The following is a 16,082-nucleotide window of genomic DNA, read 5'->3' as shown; positions in this document are numbered from 1 at the left end:
ATGGCCTTAAGCTTTAATTTATAAAATGCTATTTTTGTAAATTTCTTTAAGTGCAGTTTTAAGGATAACTGTGAATCCATGACTAGGAGTAGTCATGGATTCAATTTCGGGCTTCAAAAGCCAGCTTCAAGTGCACATTTTCCAAATGTAAAAGTTGTACATTCATTAGATGGTTGTTGCTTTCTCACCCATAACATGGAGGTGTTAGCAACATTGGAACACAGCTTGTTGAATGACCTTATACACTGTTTAAGCAAGTCTATATCTGTAGTTTACTATTTGTACTGATTCATGCGAAATCCATATTCCTACGATCATTACATCAATGTAATGTACTGTTTTACAGGTCGATCCAGTAAAGTTCAGTTGAAGATTTCTCGTCTGTAACGAGCTCGCTGCGCACAATTCGGACGCGTAAGGCAAACCAGCGATACAGTCTCCAATTTTGCGCATCCGTAGTGCTTCTTAAAACAGAAGCGTAACCCTTCCCGCACCCGGCATGTAAATGAACGAATTAGCTGTATAATGAAGGAATTAGCTATTCCCCTCCGATACCGTAACGCGCGCTCAGGTTCTCTCATTAGTAACGCACTGTTTTGCCGCGGCCGTAACGTGTTAGTTTACCGCCTCCCCCTAGTAGGAGTTAGGACTGTGAGTCTAGTAATAAATCCATCGACACCGCTTAAGATACTCAAAAACAATAAAACACAATAAAAAAAAAAGCGATACAGAGATGATCGAGAAAATGTAATGATGTGGGACACATAAAACCTGTCAGAAGAAAAAATAAAAATTTTTAAATACCTGTCGGAGGGCCGCGTGGGTCCAGGCGGCCGGCGTGGGTCCAGGCGGCGGGAGCCGGGTGGTCGCGTGTTAAATCTAGGCGTGGGTCCAGGCGACCACCCGGCTCCCGCCGCCGCCGGCCGCCTGGACCCACGCGGCCGTCTGAAACTAACGTGCGTCCACCCCCCGCCGCCTGGAACAGGCGCCCACCCGCCCGCGGCCTAGATTTAACACGCGACCACCCGGCTCCCGCCGCCGCCGGCCGCCTGGACCCACGCGGCCGTCTGAAACTAACGCGCGTCCACCCCCCGCCGCCTGGAACAGGCGCCCACCCGCCCGCGGCCTAGATTTAACACGCGACCACCGGCCCCCCGGATCCCGCCGGCCGCCTGGACCCACGCGGCCCTCCGACAGGTATTTAAAAATTTTGATTTTTACACTTCCTGGTACCTGTCATTTCAAATGTCATTTGAAATGACAGGTACCAGCGCACCCTGGTTACTGTATAGGCGCTGTATTAAGCGCCTATACAATAAAATGGGTTACGCGGCCATAACCTTTCCCTACCGCTTTAAAGCCGCGGCATGCATTTGCATGCGATTAGAGGAGAGTATCGGGGAGTTAGTGAAGAGAACTGTGCGTGCGGGGAGGAAGGGTGCGCCTGACACTACCGCACTGTTTCTACCGCGGCCTTACTGGATCGACCTGTTAGCAAGTATGTATCGGTGGTTGCCTTTTTCCAGCAATTCATATGGGTTCAAGATTCTTACGATGTAGTATTCTGTAAGTGCCGGGATTTGAAGTCACCACAACCACCGCTTGCTGATTGGAAATGAAAAGGCAACCACCGATACATACTTGCTAAAACAGTACATTACATTGATGTAATGATCGTAGGAATATGGATTTCGCATGAATCAGTACAAATAGTAAACTACAGATACAGATTTGTTTAAACAGTGTATAAGGTCATTCAGCAAGCTGTGTTCCAATGTAGATGTGTGCAACAAGTACACCACATTGCATATAGCAGTATCATCATAGCCCCTGAAGCAGCTCAAAATAGAGCAAAACTCGGCCTGAGTCGGGCTTTTCATGATGGTTTGTGCTAATAAAGAATCTGTGGTGTTTACCGATCTACTTCCCTTGGTCACTACTTGCAATATTGGATCGGTTTCCAGTTTGTTTCTTTGGACCTTACATTTAAAAGTAGGGCATTTTGTCTAAGCCAATTGTTTATCTCTTCCATAAATTTGTAAAAAAATGATTCTGGAAAACTGCCATTCTGTTGACACAGAATGTAAAACTGTATATCTGCATATACAAAATATAATAATTCTAATAGTTTGTGAGGACGGGCAGGCCAAGTACCTGGCTGTCTGTGGTAATATAGGTGTCAGGCTCACATCGAGTGTCTTATTGTGAGGGAAAAGGGGCGGGGTTGTGGATCGATTGTCAGTTGCTGGACAGGGTAGATATTTTAAAAGTAAATTGTGGGGAGGTGAAGGGTATGATTGGCTGCAGGTCACTAGGGAGTTGGGGAATTGGGGAGGAGTTTGCTTGGTGGTTTGGACATCAGCAGGATGAAGACTCACTTACTTGTTGTCTTTGCAACAGCTGCATCTCTGTGATGAGTGGAGTTGGCTGGGTCCAAGGCAAGTTTTTGCTGTCTTCTTCAGTGGGAGTTGGCAATATTATTTCCTTTTACTGCCATGGATTCTGAGAAAGGCAGCAACAGTGAGCGAGGGTGAGCTTGATACAGAGAGGGAGCAGGACCTATCGATGGCGGAGGTGGTTCATGCTATCAATTTGGCTGGTCGGGAGTCAGTGGCGGGAGTGGCTTTGGTGAGTGCTGCCAGCTCAGGGGGTGGTGCGAGGAGTGGAAGATAAGCACGCAGCAGGCGGAGCTTCGGGCAGCGACGGTCTTGTGGGGAATGCGACGGATCTTGGTTTAGATGGGAAAACGGGCCTTCAGTTGGCAGTGAAGGTGGAGCGTGTGCACCCCGGAAGCAATTCTGGAGACAGGGATGTGTGCGCACCCAATGTTGGGGGTCATGGTGTTTTTGTGCCAATCAGGGGAGAGAAAGCATTTACAGTTGGGCTTCAGGCTGGCAGGGACAGAGGCTTCAGTGCGTTCTGGCACCTGGCATGACTGACAGGGCTGATCTGGGGGCTGGGATTTGTCAGGCTAGCTAGCAATTGTGCAGCTCGCGGTAATTGGTGCATCAACACTGGGGGTGGGACACTGCTGCTGGGCTCAGCTGCTCTTGAGGGACCATCTGCTGGGTTGGCTGTAGGGCGGGCAGATACACGTGGCTTTGCGAGGCTTGGTGGCTTGTTTTCAGAGGCTGAGGGCTTTAGTTTGGCTGGGGCTTTGCGCGAGGGCACCGAGGCAGTTGGCGGAGATAGTATAGACCCTGCTTTTCCTTCTTGATCAGTATTCGTGGGCATGGGGATGGGGGTATTGGGACAAGAAGGTAATTTTCATGGGACTTGGGGAGGTTCTGGGCAGCATTTTCCTATGAGTGAAGAGGGTCCGGCTGTGCCCTGGATGGGGATTCTCAGAGTGGTTTCATTCCTCCCACCGTGGGAAGCTGGGGTGGCATCCCTGGATATTGAGCAAAAGGTTGGACTATGGGTGGCATGGAATCTAGTGGGGTGCAGCCTGGGGGAGTGGGTCAATGGGCTTGGCATCTGGCATCTGGGTATTTCCTGGGAGGTGGGGTTTTGTCTGCTGGAATGCACTTGGCCAGCAGTGGGGATGGTATGGCTTCGTCTGCTGGTCCTGTTTCAGCTGTTTTTCTTCCCTCACAGGAATTTATCTCTCAGGGGATGGTGTATGGTTATGATACTTTGCATCAGGAGGGATGGCAAGGTGATCCAGTGTCAGCAGTGGAGAACTCATCACATCCTCAGGCCCAAGCTATCGGAAATTCTGATCCTGCTACCTTGCAGGATCAGAACTTGTTCCTAACGTGGCGAGTTTAGCAGAGGATGTAACTGGAGCAGATGAGTCTATTGCTGCCGTGGATAAGTCTTGTGATTTTCCTAGGGTTAGAGGTCAGGGTAAGTCCAAGTGCAGGAAGAAGAGCGATATATCTACTTCATTTGCTTCGTCTTTTACCTCTTCTGACTCGGTTTTTCAAGTTAAATCTCCTGTGGATTTAGGGGTGTCTGATAAGAGGGATGACAGAGGGCCTCCAGCATTGATAGCCTTCTCTGAATTACGGGAGGATATTCCCAGGTCCATGAGGAGTAAGATTCAGAGTGGCAAATACATTGACATATTTAAATTGTTGGAGGGTCGTAGGGGTCAGAAGAAGTAGGGGAAGTAGAAAAGGAATAAAGAGCATTTCGCCGGGAATCAGAAGGATCCACACACTATTTTAAATTGGATTCGGTACTTCCTGTGGTTAGCGATTGTAGTTGGGAATCATGATGCACCTCAATATGGGTCTTTATTGGCTTACGCAGTTGCAATTTTAGCAGCTAGTAGGAATTACAAATGTTGAGCTAGGCTCAATTATGATGAGCGATTTCATGATCGGATGGAAGAAAATAAGTTTATGCCCTGAAGTACTCAGGATGTTGGTCTATGGTTGACGCAGATGACAAATAAGGCTACGACTGCATCTACAGCTAATGTCAGAGGGATTGCCAGCAGGTCAAGTGGGCAGCCATTTCATGGGGGCCCCATGTCAGATGGTGCGTATAAGAGTGGGATGGGACTGCTCAATGTTTGTTGGCAATATAATAGATTGGCCTGCAACTTCCCAGACTGCAAGTTCCGTTATTTGTGTTCGAACTGTGGGGCCAGTCACCCGGCTGCTAAATGTCTCAAACATACAGGTAAAGGAGCTTCCGGCGGGTCTTCAGCTGGGGAGTTTCAAATTGAGTCCTGGGACCAGGCTCCTATTCCCATCAGAGTGGACGCCTTTCTTCCTTGGCTCCAAATCTATCCAAAGGCAGATATGGCAATTCTTTTGTTTAACAGGTTTGAATGTGGTTTTAGGATTCCTTTTTCGGGCCCTGGGGTAGTGGGTGGAAGTGTGAACTGCCTTCTGTGCATAAACTGGCCAATGTGGTGCGGGCAAAATTGTAGGCAGAGACTGTGTTAGGTAGAATTGTCAGGCCTTTTGTGGAGCCTCCGTTTCAGCAGATGGTTTTGTCTCCTTTGGCCTTAATTCCTAAGAAGGAAATTGGAAAATTTCTGTTGATTCATTTTGAGGGATGTTTGGTAAATGATTTCATCCCTCGGGATCTCTGCACTGTGTGTTATGCATCTTTTGATTTGGCTGTTCATTTGGTGCAGAACTGTGGTCAGGGGGCTTTGATGGCCAAAGCGGATATTGAAACTGCCTTTCGGCTTCTGTCTGTTAATCCTGACAATTTTCCTTTGCTGGGATTTTGTTATGATGGTTGTTATTACTTTGATAAGTGTACGCTGTTGGGTTGCTCTAATGCTTGCGATTTTGAAGCATCCAGTTCCTTCCTACAGTGGGTGGTAGAGCAGCGATTGGGAGTGACCAATGTTGATCATTATTTGGATGATTTTCTGTTTGTGGGTCAGGATGGTTCGGGTCTTTGCGTGGAAATCTTACAGAGCTTCCGAGAAGTGTCTTCACTTTTTGGTATACTCATTGTGGAAGGTAAAACGGAGGGGCCTTGCACTCGTCTAGTATTTTTGGGGATTGAACTGGATTCCGTCAAAATGATTTGCTTGCCTTCTGATAAATTTGTGAAATTGAGGGAGATCTTGGGGGGGGTGGGAAGAGGCGCTTCACTTTAAAAAGATGACTTTGCAGCAGATGCAGACCTTGCTGGGAAGTCTGAACTTTTCCTGTTGTGTTATTCCCATGTGTAGTGTGTGTTTCTTCAGCGGTTGTCAGCGATGTCAGGAGTCAGGAAGAGTAATCATCATATTTGAGTTACTCGATGGATTTGTGCTGATTTGGTTTTATGGGATCATTTTTTGACTGAGTTTAATGGTACTTTGTTGTGGCAGTCCAGTACTCTCTCTAGTCATGATTTGGAAATTTATCCAGATGCAGTGGTTTTCCTTGGTTTTGGGATCTATTATCAGGGTCTCCTGGTGTTCAGTATTGTGGCCGGAGGATTGGAAGCAAGCTGGCATCACAAAAAGTATTATCGTTTTGGATCTGTTTCAGATAGTGGTGGCATTGTATTTATGGGGCCCTCATTTCCACAATAAGAAGGTGGTTTTCTGGTGTGATAACCTAGGCATGGTTGAGATAATCAACAAGAGAGCTATGAAGTGTTTGAAGGTTTCTGATATTCTGAGGGAGTTTGTACTACGTTGCATGATGCTGAATGTGACTGCTTGGGTCTTGCGTGACCAACACTTTGGCTGATTCTCTTTCTCATTGCAAGTGGGCACAATTTTGGAAGCTTTCTCTGGAGGCAGATCAGTGTGGGACTGCAGTGCCTCCTTTCCTTCAGAAATTTGGTTACTGGAGGCATGGAAGTTGCTGCAAGCATCCCTAGCCACCTCCACGTGGGTGGGATATGTGAAAGGAGCTGACAAGATTGTGTCTTTTCTTGCTTCTAGGGGTTGGTGGTGGGGTCCGGTCTCGGATATCTTATTGCTGTAATTTGAGAAAGCCAGGGGTGCGGGTGTTTCTAAGGTATCCGTATCAAAGCAGTTGAGTTGTGCATGGGTGGGGTTTTCCTATGGGGCATTTTGTGGTTTGTTGCTTGCTGCTCGGTTGGTCTAGAGATGTTGGGAAGTTAGGGAAGGTGGCTGATAGGTAATTGCCCATCACACATAATATCTTGCTGCAGCTCTGGAATGTGCTGTATGGAATTTGTGTGTCGAGGTATGAGTGTTGCTTGTTCCATTTGGCTTTCGTGCTCGCTTTTTTTGGAGCGTTTCGTGTTAGTGAATTGATGGCCAGGGCTAGCTCAGGGGCTGATTGGAAAGAATTGCAGGCCCAGCATGTGAAGCTTTGTAATGATTCGATTATTTTGCACATTCCAAGGTCTAAAATAGATCAAGGGGGAAAAGGTGCATCTGTGGTACTCCGGGTAGTTCAGGGTTTGCGTACCTGCCCAGTGGCTAATGTTGTGAATTATAATCAGGTTCGTCCAGCAGTTGGGTCACAATTCTTGCTTCATGCTAACCTCCATCCATTGACAAAGTATCAGTTCGAGATGGTTTTGTGTTCGAGTTTGAAGGCCTTTGGTCTGGACGTGAGTCGATTTGCATGGATTGTTGGATATTCTTACATCGTGAAGGCCCATAGACATGCATGCGTGCGTCTCTAAGGGCTCATTTGGGCCTGGCACAGCACAGTGTGACTATCTGCTGGTTGGGGAGGAGGGGGATATTGTGGAATGAATTGATTCCGTGGTTGCGGTTGGGGTTGGAGTGGTTTGATCAGCCTGGGATGCTGATTATTCATTTGGGAGGGAATGATTGGGGTAAGAAGTCCGGTCACAGACTCATCAGCCTGGTAAGAAAGGACTTAATGACTATTTCTGTATTACTTCCCTATGCAGTAATTTGTTAGTTGGACATTGTTGCAAGGCCTTCTGAAATGGAAAGGGTAATTTGGAGGTGCAGCCGGGCAAAGGCCAATCAGCAGATTGGTTCTTGGTTGGGTTTATTAGGAGGGCATCACATTAAGCATGAATGGTCTTGGGATTTGAGTAGTGGTCTGTTTTGTGCCAATGGAGTTTATTTAACTTTTATAGGATTGGATTTGTTTCTGAATTATTTTCAGGAGGCCTTGGAAGGTTTGCTGAGTTAGGAATCTGGGCTGCATCTTTGGGGGGGGGGGGGGGGGGGGGGTGTCACAGGATAGGTTCTACTAACCTATGCCTGTGGTGGGTTGACTGAACCAGTTTAAGTTCAGTGGTATGCTGAATGGTTTGCTGACCTGACTGGATGGTCATGTATGGGAATTGTGTGTTGGAACAATTGGATGCAGTTGTTCTGTGCACGGCTCCTTGCTGGGCAGAGGCGGGGGTCGTGTAAGCTGTGGTATTAAAATACCGGTGGCCAGAGCATGTTCATCTTGCTGGGTGGTGGTGGATGATCATTGTGGGCTAGTCATTTTTTTGGTATACAGCCAGATCGGGCTCCTGGTTATGTATTGTAATAAAACTGTGGCCTATTTTGATTCCACTCAGGTGTTAGTGTGTTTATTGTGTATGTTTAGTAAGGTTGCTGTAAAAGGGTGGATGCAGGGGGAGGTGTATGTCCTGGATAGCCATATTATAAAAATCCTGCTTAACAGGTATTAAAAAATATTAAATAAGACAGAACCTTGGGGCACTCCACACGTAACTTCATTCCATTGTGAATGGAATGACACACCTGATGCTTCTTATCCATTAAAAACAAATTAGACCATGATAACACCTTCCCACCAATGCCCACGTTCTTCGGATGACAAAGCAAAAGATTAAGAGTCAGAATATCGAATGCAGATGATGCATCAAATTGTATTAAGACACCTACCTCGTCATGAACTATTCTTGCACGTAATGAATCAATTAAGAAAAGCAGTAACAACTCAGTACTATGTGCTTTATGAAATCCCAAAATATTATTAGTTGTTAAATATCTTCCAGTTGCTGTAAAACACATTTCTCTAAGATCCTTCTAATTGTTCTAGATTTGATATAGGTGTGTCATTTGTTATCTGATCAAAAGGTTTGGTGAATTCCTTTGGAACTGACCTGATTTTATCCAAATGAAAGGTACTGAGTCCAAATATGAAGTAAACAAATATGCAATACGTCAAACTTTTTCATAAATGAGAAATGTTTGATTAAAGATTATAAAGTTGAATATCACGGGTAATAAAAAGTTCTGAAGAAGCGATAGCATGTAATATATTTGCTTCATGCACAAAACGAGTCTATCATCTAACCAAGAGAGCAATAGTTGTCTAAATTTTAATTGTTAGGGAGAAATTTTCTCTTTTTGGATGCTCTGGAATAGTTATGATCAAGGTTGTCACGCTGTAAACCTTTAGTCCACTATCTCAGGTTTTCAGCACATGTCCTGCACACTTTATGTGGTGCCCAAGGTTTGTCCTGGTCACCCGGTTTAACCCTGAAATACGCATGATAAGCTTTTTGTACAAAGTCAGATATATTTGTCCTTTGTTTGGGTGTTGTAAAACAACCACAAATGTAACAGAATATATCAGGATCATTCTAGCACCATCCACAAACTATTCGAGTGTTGGATGACATATTCAACAAAAACAGATTTAACAGAGTTAAATTTCCTGCGACTTCTAAGCCTCTTGAACGAATGAATGCGGCTGTCGGTTTTCACGCTGCTTATATAGCCATAAAATGCTGACATCAGCAGTTGTAAACTGTTTAATAAGCAGTCTTCCTACTGGTTATATCGATTGCGTATTCAGCATGTCTTTCTGCGCATTAATTATCTTTTTGTGTATTCAGCATATCTAAATAATAATGTTATGTTATTGCTATAAGAGTTTATGAGTAGACATTGTTTTGCGGAAAAACCGGACGTGACTGGAGGAAACGGATGTGATTTTTGGATTCAGCACACCAAAATGCATAAAGATCACATGTTATCTTGTAGTCAGCAAAACTGATGTAGACCAGTGTTATTCAAGTTGAACACAGTGGCTTCCAGATCTTTATCTTCCATTATGCAAAACTATATATCACTGGCGAATAAAAAAATTGCACTTTTTGATGAGATGTACAATTGAACTAAGGACAGCAAGGAGTCTTGCAGCACCGCACAATTTAACTCCTTAGTAACCAACTGATAATTCTCCCATAGAATTGATCGAGTTCTGCTCGTAAGGAATGAGTATAACCAATTCCAAGTCAGACCCCTGATTCCAACTGTTTCCAGGTGCCATAGCAGTAGGACATTTCTGATGGTGTCAAATGCCACAGACAAGTCCAGAAGTATCAATTATTCAAAATAAAGTTGTGTGTTCAAGAAACTGTGCATTCATTTACTCTTTTGACAATAAAAATCATTTAAATGACAAAAAATTCCCTGTTTCTTAATGTTTTCCTACTGGGTTTAGGATAGCAAACTTCCGATTGTTAGTTTTATAAATAGTTAATAAAAGTAGAATGAAACAGTAACACAATGACTGAATTTGTTTTAGAATGAACCATTCTATTAAACATGCCTAATTTACATTCAAAGCCAAAAAGCAAAAGGAAAGTCACTATTTTGTAAATAGAAAGTAGAAAGCAAGGCATGAAAAAATAAATTCATAGTTTGAACATATGGATGTGTTTTACAACCAGCAATCCTTACCTGCAGTCTATGTTGTGACTCAAAGTATTCCTCAGTGCTTGTTGTTCAACAGACCCTTGCCATGACTATTGTTCTTCCCAAAGACCCTCATGCCTTCACCAGCCTCCGGCTGCAATTTCACGTTCGGAACAGTAAATATCGAAGACACTGAAAGGCGCAAAAAAAAAAAAAAAAATGGTGATCTTACTACTGTATTTTAAACATCCAAGTCAGATAAAGGACAATCTCTGAAACTAAGAGTCCACTGCAGTGTGTCTGGGTCTTTTTTTTTGCAGGTACCTTTGCAGACATTGTTTTATCAAATTAAAAGTTCTTTCGCCGCAAGATATATATTTTCGACTTTCACTACAATATTTTCACTAAAAGTCACGACGAGATAAACATTTTCCAGACTTATGAGTGTATGATTCTTTGTTTCAGCACTGTATTTACAGTGATACCTCGGCTGATCCAAAATAAAAATAAATGTTATCATTTAATATAAGGCTGGTGGGAGCAGTTCAGGTTGTTTTTTTTTTTATAGTTAGCATTATGCTTCATAGGGATTATCTTAGAGGCACAGAAACAGTATTTCTATAACTAAATTTCACTGGCGGCATTTAGCAAAACTTTATTTTAAAACATAATGAGTTTTCATCTTTATTTCCTTCCCTCCCCTTCAAAAGGTTTCACTGCTCCTGATGTTTAAACGTTATGCAGAGACGTGCTTCTGCCCATGATTATAGCCTTATGGTTATGCTTCTGCAAATAACCTGCTGTGAGCTGATAAAAGGATTAATGCAGTCAAAATTCTTAATCTGTGAAATTACAAATTAAATTCTCATATTAAAAATACCACCCTGAGGTATTTTTTGTGGGTTTTAATTCCCCTCTGGTGTTCTGCATACATTGTACTGGTTAATGACTAGGACAAGCATCTCTCTGCTGGCAGTCTGCTGCTGAGTGATAATGTGTAGGTATTTACTTTTGCTGATGGGAGCTGGATTTAACCACTGACTGATAAACTAAGTGGCTACTGGGTAACAAGCCCATATTAAGAGAAAAGTACTACTCCAGAATTCAGAATTTATACACGATCAAAATCCTGGCTGCAGTAAATCATGCAGTCAGAAGGGATTGAGATGTCACCGGCACAAAATGCTGTTCGTGATCCTTTTAAACCAAGTAGAACACAAAACAATACTGTGTCTGATTACAGGTATGAATTATTGAATCATTTTCCAGCAAAGAAAGATGTCCCTACCTCTCATTTGTACTTTCAGTTCTCTTGGTGCTCTGGTCAAAACAACAGGGATTGGGGAATGGTGGCAAGTAGGTACATTAGTCAACAGACAAACAAATAAGAAGGGATGGCTTATGGCTGGTCAAATAAATTAAGAACAATTGGTGAAAAGGATTTAATATAGATCTGGGCACCTGTGTGCCACAGAGTGTGTAACTTTAAATCATTCTAAGAATGTGAAATGTTAAAGTAGAGATTTTCCCCTAATGGGAATATTGTAAAAGTTGCAGTGAGGTAATGTGAGAAGATTCTAGTCCAAAACATGAACAGAGGGTGTTACAAACAGTTCTTTGACAGACAGCTTGGTATAGCCCCTAGGGGCCCGGGTTTAAGGAGAATGTTATAAAACCCCTGACTACATTCAGTCTGCTGCTTCTCCAGAGTGAACAGGCAAGCAATGAGGATGTAACTGGGATCCTGTCTACCAGTTCAAACAGAGATATTCTCCCAGTGTCTCAAGAAGCTTGAGGGGAATAAGGATCTAACCATTATTTGGCAGAAGAGTGAAAAACAGTACTTGCTTGGACCAGGAGGCAAACTGTGCCACCAGGAACTTGCTACAGGGCTTGGTGGATTCCTGTCTGCAGAAACAGAGGGATTTCTTACTTGAGCTGATCAGGACATTGTGGGTAACTCAATTTGGGAATGAAAAAAAAAACAAACCCCAAGAGGGCCAGGGTAGGCCAAAGAAGAGACTGTATTAAAAGAAAACAAATCTCTTTGTTTTGTGAAAAGACCCAACTAGGGATTGTGGTTTCTTTTTATTACTGTTATTTCTTGTGCTGTTTTACTCTGAATCAACCACAGTTAACTATTTTTATGTTGCAGCGCACTTATTGAGTGGACATTTATGTATTTCATGGGAATATTTGTGGCCTAGTTTTGGCCATGCCAGTTACCTGGCCCACAGCCCAGAGTCCGGGAAATTGTTTCCCCCAACTTAGGAGAGTAGCCCCAAATGCTCCCAAAGGCTGGGAAGGTGACCCCAGAAGGACCAGTGGGTTACCTGCAAATCAACAAGCTGACAATTAGGGGTGAGTGCATATAAAATATTTGTGAATTGATTCATTTCTTTTATTGTTGCCACATTTTGGGGGTAATTTTCTAAAGGATTTACACGCGTAAAACTGGGTTTTATGTCTGTAAATGCACTTTACCCGTGTGCTAGGATGGCTGAGCAAATCTTCACTGTCTATCTAGAGTCAGGAACCACGCTGACTCCAGCTATTCTTCTTGCAACTTAACTTTTTTTTTTTTTTTTTTTTTTTAAAGTTTATTACTTTTAATCAGAACATAACAATGTACAATAGTAAGATACAATAAAGCAGAAACAACAAAACAGGTGTACAGAATATATTATGCACGTAGTGTCTCCAGCCTTCGTAGTAGCTAGATATTCAGCAAAACGTTCCTAGAATACATAGTATGTAAATGCTCTGATCTTAATGCCCCTCCCCTCCCGGTAATAAAACAGCAAACCATTAATAATATAAGACTACAGTCAATGTGATACATGTGTGTTATTTCCTTGTGGGCCCTGCTGTTATAACTAAGCAAAGTGTATATAGAGACATGCAGAAACATGCTGTCATATCATAGAAAGTAGGCGGTTCTGATATTCTGTAGTTCTAGATCCTGAGCTCCAGAAGAGATATAATTGATAGTTTATCCGTTTACTCGCTCCGTAGATCTTTCCAGTCTGCGGTATGAGTAAAAGGTGAACTGTTTTGTATGGTATCGTGAAGTAAAGTCCAGTACCCGAAGGATTATAGACAGTGCTGGGGAGGAGCCAGCTGTCGTGGTACAGGTGGGCACCAACGACATAGGAAAATGTGGGAGAGAGGTTCTGGAAGCCAAATTTAGGATTTTAGGTAGAAAGCTGAAATCCAGAACCTCGAGGGTGGCATTCTCTGAAATGCTTCCTGTTCCATGTGCAGGTCCCCAGCGGCAGGAAGAGCTCCAGAGTTTCAATGCGTGGATGAGACAATGGTGCAGGGAAGAGGGATTCAGCTTTGCAAGGAACTGGGGAAACTTTTGGGGAAAGGGGAGACTTTTCTGAAAGGATGGGCTCCACCTTAACCAGAGTGGAACCAAGCTGCTGGCACTAACTTTCAAAAAGGAGATACAGCAGCTTTTAAACTAGAACAAGGGTGAAAGCCGACAGTCACTCAGCAGTGCATGGTTCGGAGAAAAGTATCCTTGAAGGATACTAATGAAACAGGAGAGTTAGGGCATCCCAACAGAGAGGTTCCATTAAAAGCAAACATAGTCCATATGCCTATATGTAAAAAGTCACCAAAGCTAATGATTTCCGAATTATCCCAAACAACTGAAAAGCAGGTTGTTAAAACAAACAGAAAACACACTTTGAAATATCTGTATGCCAATGCCAGAAGTCTAAGAAGTAAGATGGGAGAGTTAGAGTGTATAGCAGCAAATGATAAGATTGACATAATTGGCATCACAGAAACTTGGTGAAAGGAGGATAACCAATGGGACAGTGCTATATCAGGGTACAAATTATATCGCAATGATAGGGTGGATCAACTTGGCGGGGGTGTGGCACTTTATGTCCGGGAGGGTATAGAGTCCAACAGGATAAAGATCATACAAGAAACTAAATGCTCAGTAGAATCTATATGGGTAGAAATCCCATGTGTGTTGGGCAAGAGTATAGTGATAGGAGTATACTACCGTCCACCTAGACAAAATGGTCAGACAGATGATGAAATGCTAAGAGAAATCAGGGAAGCAAACCAATTTGGCAGTGCAATAATAATGAGAGATTTCAATTACCAAATCCAAAAATTCTCTTACTATGTAGTCCCACAATCTATAAACAAAAGACGTGGTACTGAGAAACTTTTTAACTTGCAAAGCTGTATATAACAATGCTTGTGTATATTTAAAATGTAAATTTAAGGACCATCATACCACCCATTGTGCTCACAAGTTAAAACTTGTACTTCATGCACTTCATTTGGGTCACTTTTAATCATTGGTCCGAATCAGCTAGCATCCAATATATTAATTTTCAATGTTCAAACAAATTTTTTTGATTTTTTTAAGCGTATATATTTAAAAAATGAACTTCCCTTCTGTAGCTGTTGGGATTAATCGTCCAGATACTTTGCTAAAGGCAGCTATTTCAAGTTGGATTCCTTCTAGCAATTTAGCGGAATCGGAAATGGTGAACATGACATCGTCCGCGAATAGAGAGAGAAGGAAGGTATGTCCACCCAGTTCTATTCCTTTAATGCACTAAGATCGTCGAATGCGGGTTGTGAATGATTCTAGGAATATTGCAAAGAGTAGAGGTGACAAAGGGCAACCATGTTGAGTGCCTCTCCCAATCTCAAAGGTAGGCCCATACCTGCCGTTGACTTTTACTGTAGCCTTTGGTGATGCATAAAGCTGTCTAATCCAGTGAAGAACGAAGTTGCAAAAGTTCATCACCTCCAGGGTACTGAAGAGGAAGGCCCAGTGGACCAAGTTGAAGGCTTTCTCTGCGTCAATGGCTAACAACGCTGCTGCGATTTGTTCACCTTTTACCCACCATATGAGGTCTATTATCTTGCGAACATTGTCTGCAGCCATGCGTTGGGGTATGAATCCCACTTGATCGGAGCAGATGAGGCCTGGCATATATCGATTGAGTCTAACAGCCAGGATGCAAGCCAGGATTTTCAGATTTTGGTTGATGAGTGAAATAATCTATATGACCCGCAGATTGAAGTGTCTTCCCGGTTTCGGAATAATTGTTATACCAGCGACGTTGGAATGTGCATGAAAGGAGCCCCCCTCACGTATGTAATTGAAAAGGTCTACCAGTTGGTCCACCAGTATATCGGGAAATGCTCTATCGTACTCACACGGGAGACCATCCAGCCCAGTGATTTCCCATTTTTTAGGTTTGAATTACCCATCTAACTTCTGCGGCATTAATCGGTGAGTCCAAAGCGGATTGCTGTTCTGCTGTCAGTGAAGGAAGCTGTACGTCTGCCAAGTAGGACAGAATATTGGACTCATGAATATCGGTATCTTTGCTGTACAGATGGGTATAGAAATCCATGAAGCTTTTCCGTATCTCAGTCGGGTCGGTAGTGAGTGTGCCATTTGAGTCCTTGATCTTAGGTATCATGCTTTGTAAGGTCCTCGCTTTGAGCTGGTGGGCTACTAACCTCCCTGCTTTGTTACTGCCTTCGAAGTATACTTGTTTAGTTCTTTCCAGCTGATAAGCGATTGCATGCATCATTTAATTTGGTGTAAATTTTTGGAGATAAAGTGAGCATGTGTAATTTTGCCAGGTGGTTAATTTCATTTTGCAGAGACTTATGTTTCACTTCTCGTTCTTTCTTGATAGCAGATGCTCTGGATATACAGTCCTCTAACTACTGCTTTAGAGCATTCCCATACAGTGCTGGGGGTGACTGCATTGCCAGTTTGTTGAGGAAATATTCCTTGAGATGGGAGGTGAGCGTTGCTTTAAAATAGTCAGCTTTGAGTAGTGAAATGTTGAGTTTCCAGGAGTTCTTCCCTCCTGCCTTATCCTCAAATTCTAGAGTCAGTTCCACCGCGCCATGGTCGGACCAGTTAATAGTTAATATATCTGTGCCAACAGCGTTGGGTAGGAGGCACTGGTCCAATAGGAAGAAATCGATACGAGAGTATGAGTTGTGGAGGTTTGTATAAAAGGTGTAGGTTTTTGCCAGAGGTGTTGTGGTG

General features: G+C 43.2%; 1 protein-coding gene across 2 annotated transcripts in view; it reads right to left on the bottom strand.

Moving 5' to 3' along the window:
- CDK14 (cyclin dependent kinase 14) overlaps window positions 1-16,082 on the bottom strand; it is a 1,214,920-nt gene that overhangs the window by 227,023 nt on the left and 971,815 nt on the right. For both annotated transcript variants that reach the window (XM_029588836.1, XM_029588837.1), the window contains exon 14: window positions 10,076-10,222. In XM_029588836.1, the coding sequence (XP_029444696.1) occupies window positions 10,107-10,222 (116 nt within the window). In that variant the 3' untranslated portion in view covers window positions 10,076-10,106. The remainder of the gene's footprint in view (window positions 1-10,075; window positions 10,223-16,082) is intronic.

Source organism: Rhinatrema bivittatum, chromosome 2 (assembly GCF_901001135.1).
Source record: "Rhinatrema bivittatum chromosome 2, aRhiBiv1.1, whole genome shotgun sequence".
Lineage (NCBI taxonomy): Eukaryota > Metazoa > Chordata > Amphibia > Gymnophiona > Rhinatrematidae > Rhinatrema > Rhinatrema bivittatum.
The sequence above is the reverse complement of the archived record's forward strand: the minus strand, read 5'-3'. Positions and strand labels throughout refer to the sequence as shown.